Raw genomic sequence first — 19,897 nt, 5'->3', positions numbered from 1 at the left:
CTGTTGAGAAAGTCACACACGAAATATGAACTACCGTATTTCCTTGAATAGCCGCCGGGACGCTAATTAATTTAAAACCTCTTCTCACTCCTGCGCTTATTCAAAGCATGCGGTAAAAGTAAACAGGCGCTAATAATTTTAAAACCTCTTCTCACCCCTGCGCTTACCAATGGCATGCAGTAAAAAATTATTCTGCGTCCGCGGCCCGGTGGTTGGGGACCACTGCTCTACAGCATGTCATCGCGCACACCTTTACACCATGCTGTCTGCGTGCCGGCCGGACGCATGCATTTTGCTACTTCTTATATGCAACGCATACTTGGTCAACAGCCATACCTTTTACACTGATGTTTGTGATATAAACAACTTTAAAACTCTTACTATGTGCCACACTCTGTGAACCCACACCAAACACATTTCTGGAAAGCATTGGCTCTGTGGCACATTATAAACGCAGCATATTGAATACCCATAATACTGTGCATCCGTTACTATTGGCTATATTATACACGCGCCCCCAAACCCGCCCACCTCAACCAACGCATGGAGAGGAGGGAGGGGGGCGGGGTTTCGTGCCAGCGGGTGTATGGATGGTGTAGCCAGGAGTCGTGGATGCATTGCATTCTGGGTAGGTGTTGTGCTGCGTTTGTGGTGTGTTGCAGGGCCGATGTTCTCCAGAAGTGTGTTTGTCATCGTTTAATGTGGGTTCGCAGAGTGTGGCGCGTATTGGTAGGAGTGTTGAAGTTGTTTTATATCACAACCATTAGTGTGATCTGTATGGCTGTGGAACAAGACCCCTGGTTTACACACAGTAAAAGCAAAACAAAACTCCTCCGCCATTTTGAAAATGACGGCAGGGGAAGAGTCACTCGTGACGTCACAAATTTGACCCGGCGGTAAAACTAAGCATGCGCTTATTAATTTGGGGAGCGAGTTTTACCCGGCTGTAATTCAAGGAAGGCACATATTACATGCCCGGCGGCGGTGGTCCACAGAAGGAGCGGGGACCCATCCCATCCATCCATTTTCTACCACTTATTCCCTTTTGAGGTCACGGGGGGGCGCTGGCGCCTATCTCAGCTACAATTGGGCGGAAGACGGGGTACACCCTGGACAAGTCGCCACCTCATCACAGGGCCAACCCCTAGACTAAAATTGTGATTGTGTTTTAAATAAACTGGTCCTAATGATACTTTGGTATTGTGCAATACTGTACTACAAAAAGTAGGGCAACACTAATAGTGCAACCTAATTGTTAGCTGTCAAAAGGCGTGCTAATAGCTAGCTAGCAACTAGTGCACTAAATGCTAGCTGGCAACAAGCACCGTAATAGTTATCGGTCAACCGGCGCGTTAATCATTAGCTGGTAACCGGCGTGCTAATTGCTAGTTAATAAATAGCAAGCTAATAGCTCGCGTGCAACTAGTGCACTAGTCGCTAGCTCGCAACTGCCAAACTAATAGTAAGTTAAAGGGGAACATTATCACCAAACCTATGTAAGCGTCAATATATACCTTGATGTTGCAGAAAAAAGACCATCTATTTTTTTAACCGATTTCCGAACTCTAAATGGGTGAATTTTGGCAAATTAAACGCCTTTCTGTTTATCGGTCTTTTAGCGATGACGTCAGAACGTGACGTCACCGAGGTAACACAACCGCCATTTTCATTTTTACATTACAAACACCGGGTCTCAGCTCTGTTATTTTCCGTTTTTTCGACAATTTTTTGGAACCTTGGAGACATCATGCCTCGTCGGTGTGTTGTCGGAGGGTGTAACAACACTAACAGGGAGGGATTCAAGTTGCCCCACTGTCAAGAAATCTGCCGCCAGACCCCCATTGAATGTACCAGAGTGTCTTCATATTTTACCGGCGATGCTAAGACAGACATGGCACAGAGATGTATGGATAACCTGCAGATGCATTTGCAACCATTAAGTCAACAAAATCACAAAGGTGAGTTTTGTTGATGTTGTTGACTTATGTGCTAATCAGACATATTTGGTCACGGCATGACTGCCAGCTAATCGATGCTAACATGCTATTTACACTAGCTGTATGTACATTTGAAACTAAATACCCACATTTAGTGCGAAACAAACACTTACCAATCGACGGATTTAAGTTGCTCCAGTGTCACAAGACGCAAAAGTCCTGATCCTTTGGTCTGCACATTTTACCGGCGATGCTAATAGGGCAACCATGCTATGGGCCACTTCATTAGGTACACACATGCTATGGCCGAATAGCGTCAATAGCTATTCGCTCAATAGCTTCAATTTCTTCTTCAATTTCGTTTTCGCTATCTGCCTCCATACTCCGACCATCTGTTTCAATACATGCGTAATCTGTTGAATCGCTTAAATCGCTGAAATCTGAGTCTGAATCCGAGCTAATGTCGCTATATCTTGCTGTGCTATCCACCAGTTGTTTGTATTGGCAGCCCTGTATGACGTCACAGGGAAATGGACAGTCGCATCGCAAATAGCGAAAATCAAGAACTTTAAAGTTTTTTTTATGGATATTCCGGGAGATGTAAAATTTTGAAAAAAAACTTCGGAAAATAAAACAAACCACTTGGAACTGATTTTTATTGTTTTTAACCCTTTTGAAATTGTGATAATGTTTCCCTTTAACAACTAGCCTCCTAATTGTTAGCTGGAAATTACAGCACTAACCACTGGCTATCTTAAATGCTAACATGAATATAATAATATTATTATTCATGTTTTTTACAACAAGTTGGGCGGTCATGTCACTCTCATTTCTAAACTACCCTGCAATGTATTGGATCAACGGGAATATTAAAAAAAAAAAAAAAAATCCAATCAATAGAGATGTACGATAATGGCTTTTTTGCCGATATCCGATATTGCGATAATGTCCAACACTTAATTACCAATACCGATATCAACCGATATCGATACATATAGAGTCGTGGAATTAACACATTAATGTGCCTAATTTTGTTGTGATGCCCCGCTAGATGCATTAAACAATGTAACAAGGTTTTCCAAAATAAATCAACTCAAGTTATGGAAAAAAATGCCAACATGTCACTGCCATATTTATCACTGAAGTCACAAAGTGCATTATGTTTTTTTAACATGCGTCAAAACAGTAGCTTGGAATTTGGGACAGGCTCTCCCTGAGAGAGCATGAGGAGTTGCGGGGGTGTATATTGTAGCGTACCAGAAGAGTTAGTGATGCAAGGGCTTCTGTGTATTTGTTCTGTTGTGTTTATGTTGTGTTACGGTGCGGATGTTCTCCCGAAATCTGTTTGTCATTCTTGTTTGGTGTGGGTTCACAGTCTGGCGCATATTGGCAACAGTGTTAAAGTTGTTTATATGGCCACCCTTAGTGTGACCTGTATGGCTGTTGACCAAGTATGCCTTGCATTCACTTGTGTGTGTGAAAAGCTGTAGATATTATTTGACTGGGCCGGCACCCAAAGGAAGTGCTTTTAAGGTTTATTGGCGCTCTGTATTTCTCACTAAATCTGTGTATACAGCGGCGTTTTAAAAAGTAATACATTTTACTTTTTGAAACCCATACCGATCATTTCCGATATCACATTTCAAAGCATTTATCGGCCGATATTATCGGCAGTCCGATATTATCTGACATCATGTGTATTTTGGGTATATGCATTTGTGTATGTATGTATGTATGTATATATATATATATATGTATATGTATGTATGTATATATACATGTATAAAAATTGTATATATGTGTGTGTACATATGTATATATGTAAGTGTGTTAATTTAAATGTATTATATATAGATAATATATAGCATCTACGCAGCAACCACTGAACTGAATTATATTATATATATTATTGTATTATATATTGTATATATATATGTTGTATATGTATAGGGGTGGGACTTAATAAGTTTACTTCTTCCCACTCCCTTTTGAGCCAATCTTGACATCTACAAAAGATTAGTCACATGTAATGTTTTCAATGTAGGTGTAAAAATAATGTATTTATATATTTCTTTTGTATTTTATGTCATTCTCTTGTTTTGTTTGCATGGCTCAAAATAAACCATTCATTTATTCATTCTCTACTAATCAACCAAAATTTTGCTGAATACCTAGGATCCAAATTTAGAGCATTTCATGAAGTGTTTGCCCTATTAGGAGTTACATTTCCACTTATCCAACATCAATTTTGGCAAATTCGCCCATAATTATCTTCATCGTTAATATAATGTCAGTCACCTCACTGAGAGGCAGGCCGTGGTCATCCTCCTTCAGGAAGTCGATGTCTCGAGAGGAGATGATGCCAACCAGCTTGCTCCCCATCTTGCCGTCTTCCGTGATGGGAATGCCGCAGAAGCCGTAGCGGGCTTTGGCCTGAAAGACGTCGTGCACGCGGTGGCGGGGGCTCATCACCACGGGGTCCGTTATGAAGCCCTGCTCGTACCGCTGCAGGTGGGGAAGGAAGAACATGGGTGGGGGAGGGATGACTAACTATGGTTCTACTGGATCTAGCCACAACAAAGACCGAATGCTCCAGCTAATAATGACAGGGAATTCAACACTTTGAGGGAAATTGTAAAGGAAGATAAAATGATGCAACTGAACATGATGTTGATGGAAGAGTTGCACTAACTACCACAAAAAATAAAGAAGCGTAGACAAGAAAACACATCACTCCTACCTTGACTTTACGGACTTCATTGGCCTGGAACTCTGGAGTACAGTTGTGGTGGATGAAACCGATGCCACCTGTTAACTTGGAGATCACACATTGTGTTGGAGTTCATACAAATACAGGTACAGGCTAAAAACATCAGGTGTAACCAACTATGAAATCATTAAATGTGTTTATTTTGAATATGGCCTCTACTAAGGCTGGGCGATATATTGAATATCCTCGATATATTGCGGGTTTGTCTCTGTGCGATATAGAAAATGACTATATCGTGATTTTCGAGTATACTTTTCTCACACAGTTGCTTTTTAGCTGCGGGCATTACACTCAGGGCTCTTCACTCTTTCTTGTCTCTCCTCACAGAGACTTAAAACAAGCGCACCTTCTTACATACGTCACATACGTATACGCCCTTGCGGAGCAGAGAGGTAGCGGCATGGGTAACGTTAGCTGTGGTGCGAGTGGTAATACGAGAGAGAGAAGGTGCCAATCTGGTAACAAATGAAGGAAGAATTAATTCCCAAGAAAAACAGCAGAGGGTCGTCTGGCGGTGGCTTGGCTTCAAGCGGGAATATGTCGAACAGACAACTGTAATTTGTCAAGTGTGGGGCAAAAGTGATGCTACAAAAAGTAGCATTACTGCTAATATGTATCATCATTTGAAAAGTCACCCGCTAGAGCAGGGGTAGGGAACCTATGGTTCTCGAGCCAGATGTGGCTCTTCTGATAACTGCATTTGGCTCTCAGATAAATCTTAGCTGACATTGCTTAAATGACAAGTAATTAATAATTCCTCTGGAAATCAAAGTGTTAATAATAACATTCAAAATATAAAACATTCTCACGCATTTCAAGAAGTTGCATTAATGGTAAGAAATATTTTATTTATTATTGATTAGCTTCAGAATAACAATGTTGTTAAAATAATAAGAGACTTATAACACTCTAAAATTGTTGGTTTTATTAAAAGATGCATGCATTAAGTTGTATTCAGTTTTAAAAAAATATTAAATGGCTCTCACGAAAATACATGGGTTTTTTAGCCAAAAAGGTTCCCGACCCCTGCGCTAGAGAATGAAGAGTACTTGAAACTCTGCATGTCAACATCTCCGTTCGGTGCCACACCCACAAAATGCTGACACAACCATTTCCACGTCAACACCGTATGGAAAAAAATAGTGAACAACAGAAAGAGATAACGTCCGCAGTAACCTACCACATAGCATAGGACATACAGTATTTGATTTACTATTATGCAGCTCATTTTTATTTGTCAGTTATTGAAATATCTTGAGGACAAAAGTGCACTTTATTTGTTTTAACTATTGCAGTGGCTGTCTGTAAAAAAAGTGCATATTAATTTAGTGTTGTTTTGATATGTCATCTTAGTGACATCATGCACAAAAGTGCACTAATAGCTTGTTTTAAAATGTCTCTGACAATCTTGCACTTTCTGTTTTGAAATGACATGAATGTTTGTGCCACTGCTTAACTGTTTAATAAATACAGTTTTGGTCAATCGACTTAGTTGTGATTTCCTTCTCTGCATGAAAGTTTAAAATGAGCATATATTAATGCAGTATGAAGAAGAATGTTTGAATGTAGACACATAGAATCATCACACTGCTGTGATTATATGCATCAAGTGTTCATTCAAGGCTAAGGCAAAATCTGGAGATATATATTGTGTATCGTGACATGGCCTAAAAATATCGAGATATCAAAAAAAGGCCATATCGCCCAGCCCTCGCCTCTACCTGTTTTCATACCTGTGTTGTATCAGCATGTATTGCTAACTTGCTCGATATTCACTTGCCTGCAGTTTTGTAGCATGTTTGTGTGAAATCTAAGCTGATAGACATGCTAAAAACAACCCAAAACACACAGTGTCATGCTTACTGCCATGGCGATAGCCATATTGGATTCTGTGACTGTATCCATGGGGGAGGAGACAAAGGGGGTTTTCATTGTGATTTGTTTGGTGAGCGCCGAGGTCAGGTCCTGGTGACAACATGAGACAAATGAACAGAAAATACATAATGCGTGCATGGCGTTGCATGTTAATACGATGTAACCCCATTAAATCGACATAACCAAAAACAAAATTAGCCATTGTTTACCCACTTGCTTGTGACTTAGAAATGTTGCTGTCATCATTTAACAGTTTAGCTATAATAATAAAGTTAACAATTTCACACATCGACTAGGGATGTTTTAGGATCAGGGTTTTTATGCTGCCGATTCTACTATCGTTAACGAAGTACTTCTGATTCTGATTAGAAATGGCAACAGCGGAGTATGAATGTCCCATAACAAGAAAATAGAGAAAAAGAAGAAGCTTATCGACAACGGGTCGTCACAGACTGCAAAGGCGGACACGCGAATACACCTCAGTAGAAGCATTTAAGTCTCACCTTAAAACTCATTTGTATACTCTAGCCTTTAAATAAACTCCCTTTTTAGACCAGTTGATCTGCCGTTTCTTTTATTTTTCTTCTATGTCCCACTCTCCTTTGTGGAGGGAGTCCGGTCCGATCCGGTGGCCATGTACTGCTTGCCTGTTTATCGGCTGGGGACATCTCTGCGCTGCTGATCCGCCTCCGCTTGGGATGGTTTCCTGCTGGCTCCGCTGTGAACGGGACTCTCGCTGCTGTGTTGGATCCGCTTTGGACTGGACTCTCGCGACTGTGTTGGATCCATTATGGATTGAACTTTCACAGTATCATGTTAGACCCGCTCGACATCCATTGCTTTCCTCCTCTCCAAGGTTCTCATAGTCATCATTGTCACCGACGTCCCACTGGGTGTGAGTTTTCCTTGCCCTTATGTGGGCCTACCGAGGATGTCGTAGTGGTTTGTGCAGCCCTTTGAGACACTAGTGATTTAGGGCTGTATAAGTAAACATTGATTGATTGATTGACTTTAGCAGGTACCAGAAGGTAAGAAAAGTTGCTTTTGCATAATATTCCGAAACAAAACGCCAGAGAATGTCTTACCTAATACACACACCATAATAATACTCCTATGTTGAAGCACAGTACAATCCATCAAGCGGTGCGGCGTCATTGCTCATCAAAGTCGTACTAAAACATATTGATAAGATTTTTGAGCACTGTGTGTAACGTTCTATATTTTCAATGTAACGTAACATTTTTGTGTTGTTTACTTGAGTCATATTGCAGTCTACACAGATCTCTTATGTGACTGCCATCATATTGCAGTCTACACATATATCTGATGTGTGACTGCTATATACTGGTCACACTTATTTCGCCATGTACCAAATAAAATAGCTTTGAGGTCGGTAAGCACGACCAGAATTATTCCGTACATTAGGTTATAAGGCGCACTGTAGAGTTTTGACAAAATTAAAGGATTTTAAGTAGTCCGAAAAATGTGGTAATCACCAAACCCCATAATTTCTAACTCAGCAAATTACTGCAGTTTAACAACAACCCTGTCACATTTGCGGTAATGGGATTTGGCGCGTTGGTAAATATGCCCAACTCACCACTTGATCTGATGTAAAGTCAATATATCCTGGCAGAATGAGGAAGTCACTGGAAGAGAGGAAACACAAAGGTGAGCACTTAAAGTTGAAGACAATCTAACACACTTAAAGGGGAACACTATCACCAAACCTATGCAAGCGTCAATATATACCTTGATGTTGCAGAAAAAAGACCATGTATTTTTTTAACCGATTTCCGAACTCTAAATGGGTGAATTTTGGCAAATTAAACACCTTTCTGTTTATCGGTCTTTTAGCGATGACGTCAGAACGTGACGTCACCGAGGTAACACAACCGCCATTTTCATTTTCACATTACAAACACCGGGTCTCAGCTCTGTTATTTTCCGTTTTTACGACAATTTTTTGGAACCTTGGAGACATCATGCCTCGTCGGTGTGTTGTCGGAGGGTGTAACAACACTAACAGGGAGGGATTCAAGTTGCACCACTGGCAAGAAATCTGCCGCCAGACCCCCATTGAATGTACCAGAGTGTCTTCCCATTTGACTAGTGATGCTAAGACAGACATGGCACAGAGATGTAAGGATAACCTGCAGATGCATTTGCAACAATTAAATCAACGAAATCACAAAGGTGAGTTTTGTTGATGTTGTTGACTTATGTGCAAATCAGACATAATTGGTCACGGCATGACTGCCAGCTAATCGATGCGAACATGCTACGCTAATCGATGCTAACATGCTATTTACGCTAGCTGTATGTACATTTAAAACTAGATACCCACATTTAATGCGAAACAAACACTTACCAATCGACTGATTTAAGTTGCTCCAGTGTCACAAGATGCGAAAGTCCTGATCGTTTGGTCTGCACATTTTACCGGCGATGCTAATGAGGCAGCCATGCTATGGGCCACTTCATTAGGTACACTCACGCTATGGCCGAATAGCGTCAATAGCTATTCGCTCAATAGCTTCAGTTTCTTCTTCAATTTCGTTTTTGCTATCTGCCTCCATACTCCTACCATCTGTTTCAATACATGCGTAATCTGTTGAATCGCTTAAGCCGCTGAAATCCGAGTCTGAACCCGAGCTAATGTCGCTATATCTTGCTGTGGTAACCACCATGTTGTTTGTGTTGGCAGCACTGTGTGACGTCACAGGGAAATGAATAGTGGTTTCGAAGATAGCGAAAATAAGGCACTTTAAAGCTTTATTTAAGAATATTCCGGGACCGGTAAAATTTTGAAAAAAACTTCAAAAAATACAACAAGCCACTGGGAACTGATTTTTATTGTTTTTTAACCCTTTTGAAATTGTGATAATGTTCCGCTTTAACAAACACGTGTACAAAAGATACAAATATGCAATCCAATCCAATCCACTTTATTTGTATAGCACATTTAAACAACATTAATGTTTCCAAAGTGCTGCACAACAATACTCAAATTTTTCGGAGTATAAGTCGCACCTGCCGAAAATGCATAATAAAGAAGGAAAAAAAAACCATATATACGTCGCACTGGAGTATAAATTGCATTTTTGGGGGAAATTTATTTGATAAAATCCAACACCAAGAATAGACATTTGAAAGGCAATTTAAAATAAAGAATAGTGAACAACAGGCTGAATAAGTGTACGTTATATGAGGCATAAATAACCAACTGAGAAGGTGCCTGGTATGGTAAGAGTCATTCAAATAACTATAACATATAGAACATGCTATACGTTTACCAAACAATCTCTCACTCCTAATCCATAAATCCCATGAAATGTTAGACGTCTAGTTTCTTACGTGAATGAGCTAAATAATATTGATATTTTACGGCAGGGGTAGGGAACCTGTGGCTCTAGAGCCAGATGTGGCCCTTGTGATGACTGCATCTGGCTCTCAGATAAATCTGAGCTAACACTGCTTAACACAATAAGTAATGACTAATTCCACTTGTAATCAAAGTGTTAAAAATAACGTTCAAAATATTAAACATGCTCATACATTTAAATCCATCCATCTTTTTTTTCTACCGCACTTTATTTATTATTATTTTTTGAGGGCTTGCCCTCCTGGGGGTTCTTCAGACCACCAAGCACCGATCTGAGAGCCTGTTTCAGGGTTACAATATTGTTTTATTTTTCAATAGGTCTCTCAGTTGCTTTCCAGCAATTGTCTTTTCGTCTTTCGTTCTCGCTCGCACTCTGGCTCCAGCTCCAACCCTGTCTCTCCTCCTGGCTGCTGCTTATAACAGAGCGACGTGTGATTAGATAAAAAGGCCCAGGTGGGCCGTCTACGCACCTGTCGCTGATTTCGAGGCCGGTCCTGGCACACCTCGCTTCGCTGCAGGCCCGCAGGCCACGCCCCCTCGACAGTTAGCTTTAGAATATCAATGTTATTGCAAAGAATAAGAGACCTATTATTCTCTAGTAAGGTTGGTCTTACTTAAAAATGCACGTGTGTTCAGTGTTGAAAAAAAAAATGATATGGCTCTTACGGAAATACATTTTAAAATGTTCGGATTCTTGGCTCTCTCAGCCAAAAAGGTTTTACGGTAACGTGTTGATAATTTCACACATAAGTCGCACCCCCGGCCAAACTATGAAAAAAACTGCGACTTTATAGCCCGAAAAATACGGTATCCTTTGCTCCACCAATGACTGAATAAAAAATAAAAAACAATACAAAAATAATAATAATAAAAAATATATATCATTAAAATGATTTTAAAGGGTAAAACCAATTAAAACAAATAGAAAGCAAAATTTAAAAAATAATTAAAAAAAATAAAATTTTAATTAAAAAAACCCCACAGAGAACACACATGCAGACCATTTTTCCTCAGTGAATTTTTTCCTGTTCAGATATTGGAAACTAAAGTGAGTGACAGGGCGTTTGGTCAGGTGTTAGATTACAGTGCAGGTGAAAGGTGACACAGCATGTTGATCCATGCGCCCAGCAAAGCTAAAAACAGAAATGATGGCAGAGACGGCACATTTCAAGGCCGTGGCTGCGCTCACTGGAGGGATGGGAAACGTAATTCGTAATACTGACTCAAGTTCTTATCGAGGTCCCTCACTCAAGTGAGTTGGGTAATAGTGAGAGTCCAGCCCATAGTAGATCTAATGTAATAGTGAAAGTCTAGTCCAGGGGTGCCCATTAGGTCGATCGCAAGCTACCAGTCGACCGCGGGGGGTGTGTCAGTCGATCTCCAGCCAAGCTTTTAAAAAAAAATAGACCTAAAAATGAGTGATCATCAATCTTCACCAAGACGTCACTTAAATGACATTCACGGTACCGGAGGGTCTTGTGAGATGACGCTGGCTGCTGCAAGATCATTATTATGAAAATATGACCGAGAGGATGGCGAGAAACACTTTTTATTTCAACAGACTCTCGCGCCGTACCTTCCGTCAAAACTCTAAAGGCCGGCTGCACATTTCCTATCTTCACAATAAAAGCCCTGCTTCATGCTGCCTGCGCTAACTAAATACAGAGTCTCGGAAAACTGGCGTGCACAAGCGATCCCTCAGAAAGCTGGTGTGCACGGAGACTCTCATTTTGTTAGCGCAGGCAGCATGAAGCAGGGCTTTTATTGTGAAGATAGGAAATGTGCAGTCGGCCTTTAGAGTTTTGACGGAAGGGACGGCGCGAAAGTCTGTTGAAATAAAAAGTGTTTCTCGCCTTCCTCTCTGTCATTTTTTCATAATAATGAACTGGCAGCAGCCAGCGTCATCTCACAAGACCCTCGGGTGCCGTGAATGTCAATCAAGCAAGCTACGGAATTTGCCGCCAATGTTTTTCTTGTAAAGTGTATGGAAGCTGGATGAATTAGATGCCAAAAACCAACCACTTTCATGTGGTATTGTACAGAAAGGACAACTTTTTTTCTCCTCCATTTGAAAATGTGGGCGTTATCATCATTACTGTCTGATTCCAATCAATGCAAGTCATCAGAATCAGGTAATACACCAACTTATATTCTTGTCTTGGTGAAAGAAAGACATCTATATGTGTTACACATGCTTGTATTATCATTAAACACATTTAACTTGTTTACAAAAATGTCTCTTTCATAAATAAATAAATATAAATGATGTATATAAATGAGGTAGATCCCCTCGAGTTGGTCAATTGAAAAGTAGCTTGCCTGCAGAAAAAGTGTGGGCACCCCTGGTCTAGTCCATAGTGGATCTAACATAATATTGTGAGACTGCAGATGTGGGTGACTCCCCACCCCCTCTAGGGGAGACCGGTGCAATGGACATCGAGTGGGTCTAACATAATATTGTGAGAGTCCAGTCCATAGTGGATCTAACATAATAGTGAGAGTCCAGTCCATAGTGGATCTAACATAATAGTGAGAGTCCAGTCCATAGTGGATCCAACATAATAGTGAGAGTCCAGTCCATAGTGGATCTAACATAATAGTGTGAGAGTCCAGTCCATAGTGGATCCAACATAATAGTGAGAGTCCAGTCCATAGTGGATCCAACATAATAGTGAGAGTCCAGTCCATAGTGGATCCAACATAATAGTGAGAGTCCAGTCCATAGTGGATCTAACATAATAGTGTGAGAGTCCAGTCCATAGTGGATCTAACATAATAGTGGGAGTTCAGTCCATTGTGGATCTAACATAATAGTGAGAGTCCAGTCCATAGTGGATCTAACATAATAGTGAGAGTCCAGTCCATAGTGGATCTAACATAATAGTGAGTGTCCAGTCCATAGTGGATCTAACATAATAGTGAGAGTCCAGTCCATAGTGGATCTAACATAATAGTGAGTGTCCAGTCCATAGTGGATCTAACATAATAGTGAGAGTCCAGTCCATAGTGGTTCTGACATATTGTGAGAGTTCAGTCCATAGTGGGGCCAGGATGCACGGATGAGTGCTCCACCCTGGGTCCCGACTTTGGACAGCTAGCGCTTCATCTGTGGTCACCGAATCCGTGCCCCCCACTCCACGAAGGAAAGATTGTGAGTTCAAACCCCGGCTTAGTCATACAGAATACTATAACAATGGGAGCCATTACCTCCCTGCTTGGAACTCAGCATCAAGGGTTGGAATTGGGGGTTGAATCACCATAAATGATTCCCGGGCGCGGCACGGCAGCTGCCCACTGCTCCCCTCACCTCCCAGGGGGTGATCAAGGAGATGGGTCAAATGCAGAGGACAAATATCGCCACACCTAGTGTGTTGTGACAATCATTGGTACTTTAACTTTACTTTAAAAACCTACTGAAATGAGATGTTCTTATTTAAACGGGGATAGCAGGTCCATTCTATGTGTCATACTTGATCATTTTGCGATATTGCCATATTTTTGCTGAAAGGATTTAGTAGAGAACATCCACGATAAAGTTCGCAACTTTTGCTTGCTAACAGAAAAGCCCTGCCTCTACCGGAAGTCGCAGACGATGACGTCACATGTTGATGGCTCCTCACATTTTAACATTGTTTTTAATGGGAGCCTCCAACAAAAACAGCTGTTCGGACCGAGAAATCGACAATTTCCCCATTAATTTGAGCGAGGATGAAAGATTTGTGTTTGAGGATATTGATAGTGGACTAGAAAAAAAATAATAAACATGTTTAAAAAAAAAAAAAAGCCGATTGCATTGGGACGGAATCCGATGTTTTTAAAAACATTTACTAGGATAATTCTGACAAATCCCTTATCTTTCTATTGTGTTGCTAGTGTTTTAGTGAGTTCGATTTCTGTAATTACCTGGCTTTGCAAACCCCATCTAGCGTCTGTCTGTAGGGAACTTTTGCGACTTCTTTCAAATTTCCCGAAGTGGACGTCGTTATTGCTGCAAAAGTGTGGAAAATATTTAGAAAACCGTCAGGGACGGCGTGGCGCAGTGGGATAGTGGCCGTGCGCAACCTGAGGGTCCCTGGTTCAATCCCCACCTAGTACCAACTTCGTCACGTCCGTTGTGTCCTGAGCAAGACACTTCAAGTCTTATTTTTATTATCTATGAAATAATCTGCTGCTCCCAACACTCTAAAGTGTATAACCTTTGAGGACAAAGCTACGAACTATGGGACACTGGGCTTTCTGCTCTGCCGCTCCCAGTTTGTGGAACGCTCTCCCTTACCACCTGAGGGCACCACAGACTGTGGATGCTTTTTAAAAAGGCTTAAAAACCTTTCTTTTTAAAAAGAAAAGCCTTTTTATAGATATGTGCATACTAGTTCTGGCTATTAGGCTGTTCTAGTTTTTATTTTTATTTATTTGTATTATCATTTTATTATTATTATTATTGTTGTTGTTTTTTATTTTATATTATTTTAATACACTGTAGCACTTTGAGGTTCTTTGCTCAATGTAAAGTGCTTTTTACAAATAAAATATATTAATCGTGCCCAACCCGAGGGTCCCTGGTTCAATCCCCACCTAGTACCAACCTCGTCACGTCCGTTGTGTCCTGAGCAAGACACTTCACCCTTGCTCCTGATGGGTGCTGGTTAGCGCCTTGCATGGCAGCTCCCTCCATCAGTGTGTGAATGTGGAAGTAGTGTCAAAGCGCTTTGAGTACCTTGAAGGTAGAAAAGCGCTATACAAGTACAACCCATTTATCATTTAAAACTGCAGCAGACGAGTAAACAAAGTTTTGACACACAAGATGGCGGCTACCATGAAGGATTATGGGTAATCGCTGCTAGCGGAAACCTATCTATTGCACTTGCTGCTGGTGGCCATGATTGTAAACAATGTGAGGCTGTGAGGAGATCTACAACCCGTGACGCCACGCGCACATCGTCTGCTACTTCCGGTACAGGCAAGGCTTTTTTATTAGCGACCAAAAGTTGCAAACTTTATCATCGATGTTCTCTACTAAATCCTTTCAGCAAAAATATGGCAATATTGCGAAATGATGAAGTATGACACATAGAATGGACCTGCTATCCCCGTTTAAATAAGAACATCTCATTTCAGTAGGCCTTTAAACTTTCCTCATCCACAAATCTTTCATCCTCACTCAAATTAATGGGGAACTCGTAGCTTTCTCGGTCCGAATCGCTCTCGCTGCTGGTGGCCATGATTGTAAACAATGTAAGGATGTGAGGAGCTCCACAACCCGTGACGCCACGCGCACATCGTCTGCTACTTCCGGTACAGGCAAGGCTTTTTTATTAGCGACCAAAAGTTGCAAACTTTATCATCGATGTTCTCTACTAAATCCTTTCAGCAAAAATATGGCAATAATGCAAAATGATGAAGTATGACACATAGAATGGACCTGCTATCCCCGTTTAAATAAGAACATCTCATTTCAGTAGGCCTTTAAACTTTCCTCATCCACAAATCTTTCATCCTCACTCAAATTAATGGGGAACTCGTAGCTTTCTCTGTCCGAATCGCTCTCGCTGCTGGTGGCCATGATTGTAAACAATGTGAGGAGCCCTACAACCCGTGACGTCACGCGTACATCGTCTGCTACTTCCGGAACAGGCAAGGCTTTTTTATTAGTGACCAAAAGTTGCGAACTTTGTCGTCGATGTTCTCTACTAAATCCTTTCAGCAAAAATATGGCAATATCGCGAAATGAAGTATGACACATAGAATGGACCTGCTATCCCCGTTTAAATAAGAACATCTCTTTTCAGTAGGCCTTTAAGACACTTTGCCACGCTCTGTTCCCATCCTTCCACACCGAACTCGTCCAAGCGCGCCTTTATGTGTCCTCTTCTTTCCGCCGTCTGTTCCACAAAGCTAACGAGGAGGTGACTTACTTGTATGTGAGTCCATCTCCTCCGTTAAACAACTGTTGCCCCGTGAGTCCGTCCTCGGGGACGTAGCCAGTCTGACCACTAATAAGGTAGTCCGCCATGATGTCCAATCAACTTTTACCCGACAACTTTCCGAGTACTTTTTGTCAATTTAAAAAAAAAAGGTCTTTAGCAAAAACAAAAAGAGAGGATGTAGTTAAAATGTTACAACGTCTTTAATCGGGCCTTTTCCGCCACCGCCTGGAACCTCATGCCCGCCTGACCGCGCACATGTGCCGCTTTCTGTGTGACAGCCCCGCGTGACGTCACTTCCGGAACCGAGCAGCCACTTCCTCCACCACCGCGCCGTTTTGTATAAAATATTGTTTCCTTTTTTTTTTTCTTGGCAAATAACTACAACCTGCAACCCAATAATATACAACAATTCTTAAAAAAAAAAGGATAAATATAATTTTAGAGAAAAAAATATAATTTTAACTATTTGTGTGTAGAATGAATTGATTAACGTGGACCCTGACTTAACCTCTTTTAAGGCCCATCCATCCATTTCCTACCGCTTATTCCCTTCGGGGTCGCTGGAGCCTATCTCAGTCGCCACCTCATCCAAGTGTTTAAGGCCAAAGCTGTTTTTTTTTTACATGCTTTTTTCAAAAGTTAGGGTCTGCTTTGTGTTATGAGTGACAAGAGTATCGTTATTAGTTACCAGTATCAATATTTCTGCTTTTGTTAATTACATTATCCATTCATTCATCCATCATGTTCCGCTTATCAGAGGTTGGGTCGCGGGGGCAGCAGCCTAAGCAGGGAAGCCCAGACTTCCCTCTCCCCAGCCACTTCGTCTAGCTCTTCCCGGGGGATCCCGAGGCGTTCCCAGGCCAGCCGGGAGACATAGTCTTCCCAACGTGTCCTGGGTCTTCCCCGTGGCCTCCTACCGGTTGGACGTGCCCTAAACACCTCCCTAGGGAGGCATTCGGGTGGCATCCTGACCAGATGCCCGAACCACCTCATCTGGCTCCTCTCCATGTGGAGGAGCAGCGGCTTTACTTTGAGTTCCTCCCGGATGGCAGAGCTTCTCACCCTATCTCTAAGGGAGAGACCCAAACTCATTTGGGCCGCTTGTACCCGTGATCTTATCCTTTCGGTCATGACCCAAAGCTCATGACCATAGGTGAGGATGGGAACGTAGATCGACCGGTAAATTGAGAGCTTTGCCTTCCGGCTCAGCTCCTTCTTCACCACAACGGATCGATACAACGTCCGCATTACTGAAGACGCCGCACCGATCCGCCTGTCGATCTCACGATCCACTCTTCCCTCACTCGTGAACAAGACTCCTAGGTACTTGAACTCCTCCACTTGGGGCAGGGTCTCTTCCCCAATTGGTTTACTTTTTTTTTTTTTTTTACCTGTATACAGGTGCTGTTCATATTATTAGAATATCATGAAAAAGTTGATTTATATCAGTAATTATATTCAGAACGTGAAACTTACATATTATATCAATTTATTACACACATAGTGATATATTTGAAATGTTTATTTCTTTAAATTTTGATGATCAGTACTGACAATTACTGAAAATTCAGCATCTCAGAAAATTAGAATATTAGTTACGACTAGTACCCAAAAATATTTTATAGAAATGTGGGCCAACTGAAAAGTATGAACATGGAAAGTTTCAGCATGTACGGCAATCAGTACTTAGTTGCAGCTCCTTTTGCCTGAATGTCTGCAGCAATACGGCGTGGCATAAAGTCCACCAGTCTGTTGCACCCTCAGGTGTTATGAGAGCCCAGCTTGCTTTAATAGTGGCCTTCAGCTCTTCAGCATTGTTGGGTCTGGCATCTGGCATCTTCCGCTTCACAATACCTCATAGCTTTTCTATGGGGTTAAGGTCAGGTGAGTTTGCAGGCCAATCAAGAACAGGGATACCATGGTCCTTAAACCAGGTACAGGTAGATTTGGCACTGTGTGCAGGTGCCAAGTCATGTTGGAAAATGAAATCTTCACCTCCATAAAATTGGTCCGCGGCAGGCAGCATAAAGTGTTGTAAAACTTCCTGGTAGACTGCTGCATTGACCCTAGACCTCAGGAAACACAGTGGACCAACACCAGCAGATGACATGGCACCCCAGACCATTACCCATTGTGGACATTTGACACTGGACTTCAGGCAACGTGGATTCTGTGCCTCTCCTGTCTTCCTCCAGACTCTGGGACCTTGATTTCCAAAGGAGATACAAAATGTGCTTTCATCTGAAAACATAACTTTGGACCACTCAGCAGCAGTCCAGTCCTTTTTGTCTTGAGCCCAGGCGAGACGCTTTTGACGTTGTCTCTTATTCAAGAGTGGCTTTACACAAGGAATGTGACAACTGAAGCCCATATCTTGCATACGTCGGTGCGTGGTGGTTCTTGAAGCACTGACTCCAGCTGCAGTCCACTCTTTGTGGATCTCCCCCACATTTTTGAATCGGTTTTGTTTGACAATCCTCTCCAGGGCGCGGTTATCCCTCTTGCTTGTACACTTTTTTCTACCACATCTTTGTCTTCCCTTGGCCTCTCTATTAAGGTGCTTGGACACAGAGCTCTGCGAACATCCAACCTCTTTGGCAATGACCCCTTGTGTCTTGCCCTCCTTCTTTAAAGTATCAATGGTCATCTTTTGGACAGTTGTCAAGTCAGCAGTCTTCCCCATGATTGTGTGTCATACAGAATCAAAACGAGAGACCATTTAAAGGCTTTTCCAGGTTTTTTTTAGTTAGCTAATTAGAGTGTGGCACCAGGTGTCTTCAATATCTGACCTTTTCACCATATTCTAATTTTCTGAGATGTTGAATTTAGGGTTCGTCAGCTATAATCATCTCCTTTTTGGCAAAAAAAACACTTGAAATGTATCAGTCTGTTTGGAATGAATGTATACATTCTACAAGTTTGACTTTCTAAATGGAATTAATGAAATAAATCAACTTTTTCATGATATTCTAATAATATGACCAGCACCTGTAATACTAATAATAATACACTCGGTCACCTATAACACTGTTTTTAAACAGTGTTGTTTTGTTTACAAAATAAAAATACATCAAAATGGGCCCACATACTTTTGACCATCTTAGTATGTGAAGTGAAGTGAATTATATTTATATAGCGCTTTTACATAGTGAAAACCCAAATATCTAAGTTACATTTAAACCAGTGTGGGTGGCACTGGGAGCAGGTGGGTAAAGTGTCTTGCCCAAGGACACAACAGCAGTGACAAGGATGGTGATGGCGGAAGCGGGGATCGAACCTGGAACCCTCAAGTTGCTGGCACGGCCACTCTACCAACAGAGCTATACCGCCCGTACTATGTGGCCCTTGTTGGAAAAATGTGTGACACCCCTGTATTAACATACATTCGTGTTAGAATCCTCGTCCCCCTGACCTGTGATTCCAAAAGTACGTTCACCATGAATTTGTACATGAAAAAATTAATCAAATCCATAGATAATTGTGTAGTAATATAAGATAGGTAGATCATACTTTCTTGTATAATGAAGCAATTATACATTATAATGAATATATGATCACTGGAACAAGTGGCCCTTTGAGTGCACAACAGAACTGCAATGTGGCCCTCAATGAAAAATGTGTTTGACACCTCTGACTTAGATGGAGATTACTTAATTTTTTTTAAATAAAATGCATCATTGCAGGAAAACCACTTATATCTGAAAGTATATATGTAGCGAAGGGTTATTACCAGGGCTGTGAATCTTTGGGCATCAAAGATTAATGTGGACCCCTAGCATTCAAAAAAGCGGTTATTCATCCTCTCCTTAAAAGACCTAACCTCGATCCTGACCTCATGGTAAACTACCGACCGGTGTCTCACCTTCCCTTTATTTCGAAAATCCTCGAAAAAATTGTTGCAGAGCAGCTAAATGAACACTTAGCGTCTAACAATCTATGTGAAACCTTTCAATCCGGTTTCAGGGCAAATCACTCGACTGAGACAGCCCTCGCAAAATTGACT

At 41.5% G+C, this 19,897-nt stretch overlaps 1 protein-coding gene across 2 annotated transcripts in view; it reads right to left on the bottom strand.

Moving 5' to 3' along the window:
• impdh2 (IMP (inosine 5'-monophosphate) dehydrogenase 2) overlaps positions 1-16,198 on the bottom strand; it is a 48,881-nt gene extending 32,683 nt beyond the window's left edge. The window contains exons 1-5 of one of the 2 annotated variants that reach the window (XM_061904856.1): positions 15,883-16,198; positions 8,183-8,231; positions 6,571-6,672; positions 4,678-4,752; positions 4,236-4,442 (exon numbers count right to left, since the gene is read on the bottom strand). In XM_061904856.1, coding sequence (XP_061760840.1) covers positions 4,236-4,442; positions 4,678-4,752; positions 6,571-6,672; positions 8,183-8,231; positions 15,883-15,980 — 531 coding nt within the window. In that variant the 5' untranslated portion in view covers positions 15,981-16,198. The remainder of the gene's footprint in view (positions 1-4,235; positions 4,443-4,677; positions 4,753-6,570; positions 6,673-8,182; positions 8,232-15,882) is intronic. The other variant, XM_061904857.1, reaches the window with a different exon arrangement.
• Positions 16,199-19,897: the final 3,699 nt, after the last annotated feature.

The sequence above is a fragment of the Nerophis ophidion genome, linkage group LG06 (genome assembly GCF_033978795.1).
Source record: "Nerophis ophidion isolate RoL-2023_Sa linkage group LG06, RoL_Noph_v1.0, whole genome shotgun sequence".
Classification (NCBI taxonomy): Eukaryota; Metazoa; Chordata; class Actinopteri; order Syngnathiformes; family Syngnathidae; genus Nerophis; species Nerophis ophidion.
The sequence above is the reverse complement of the archived record's forward strand: the minus strand, read 5'-3'. Positions and strand labels throughout refer to the sequence as shown.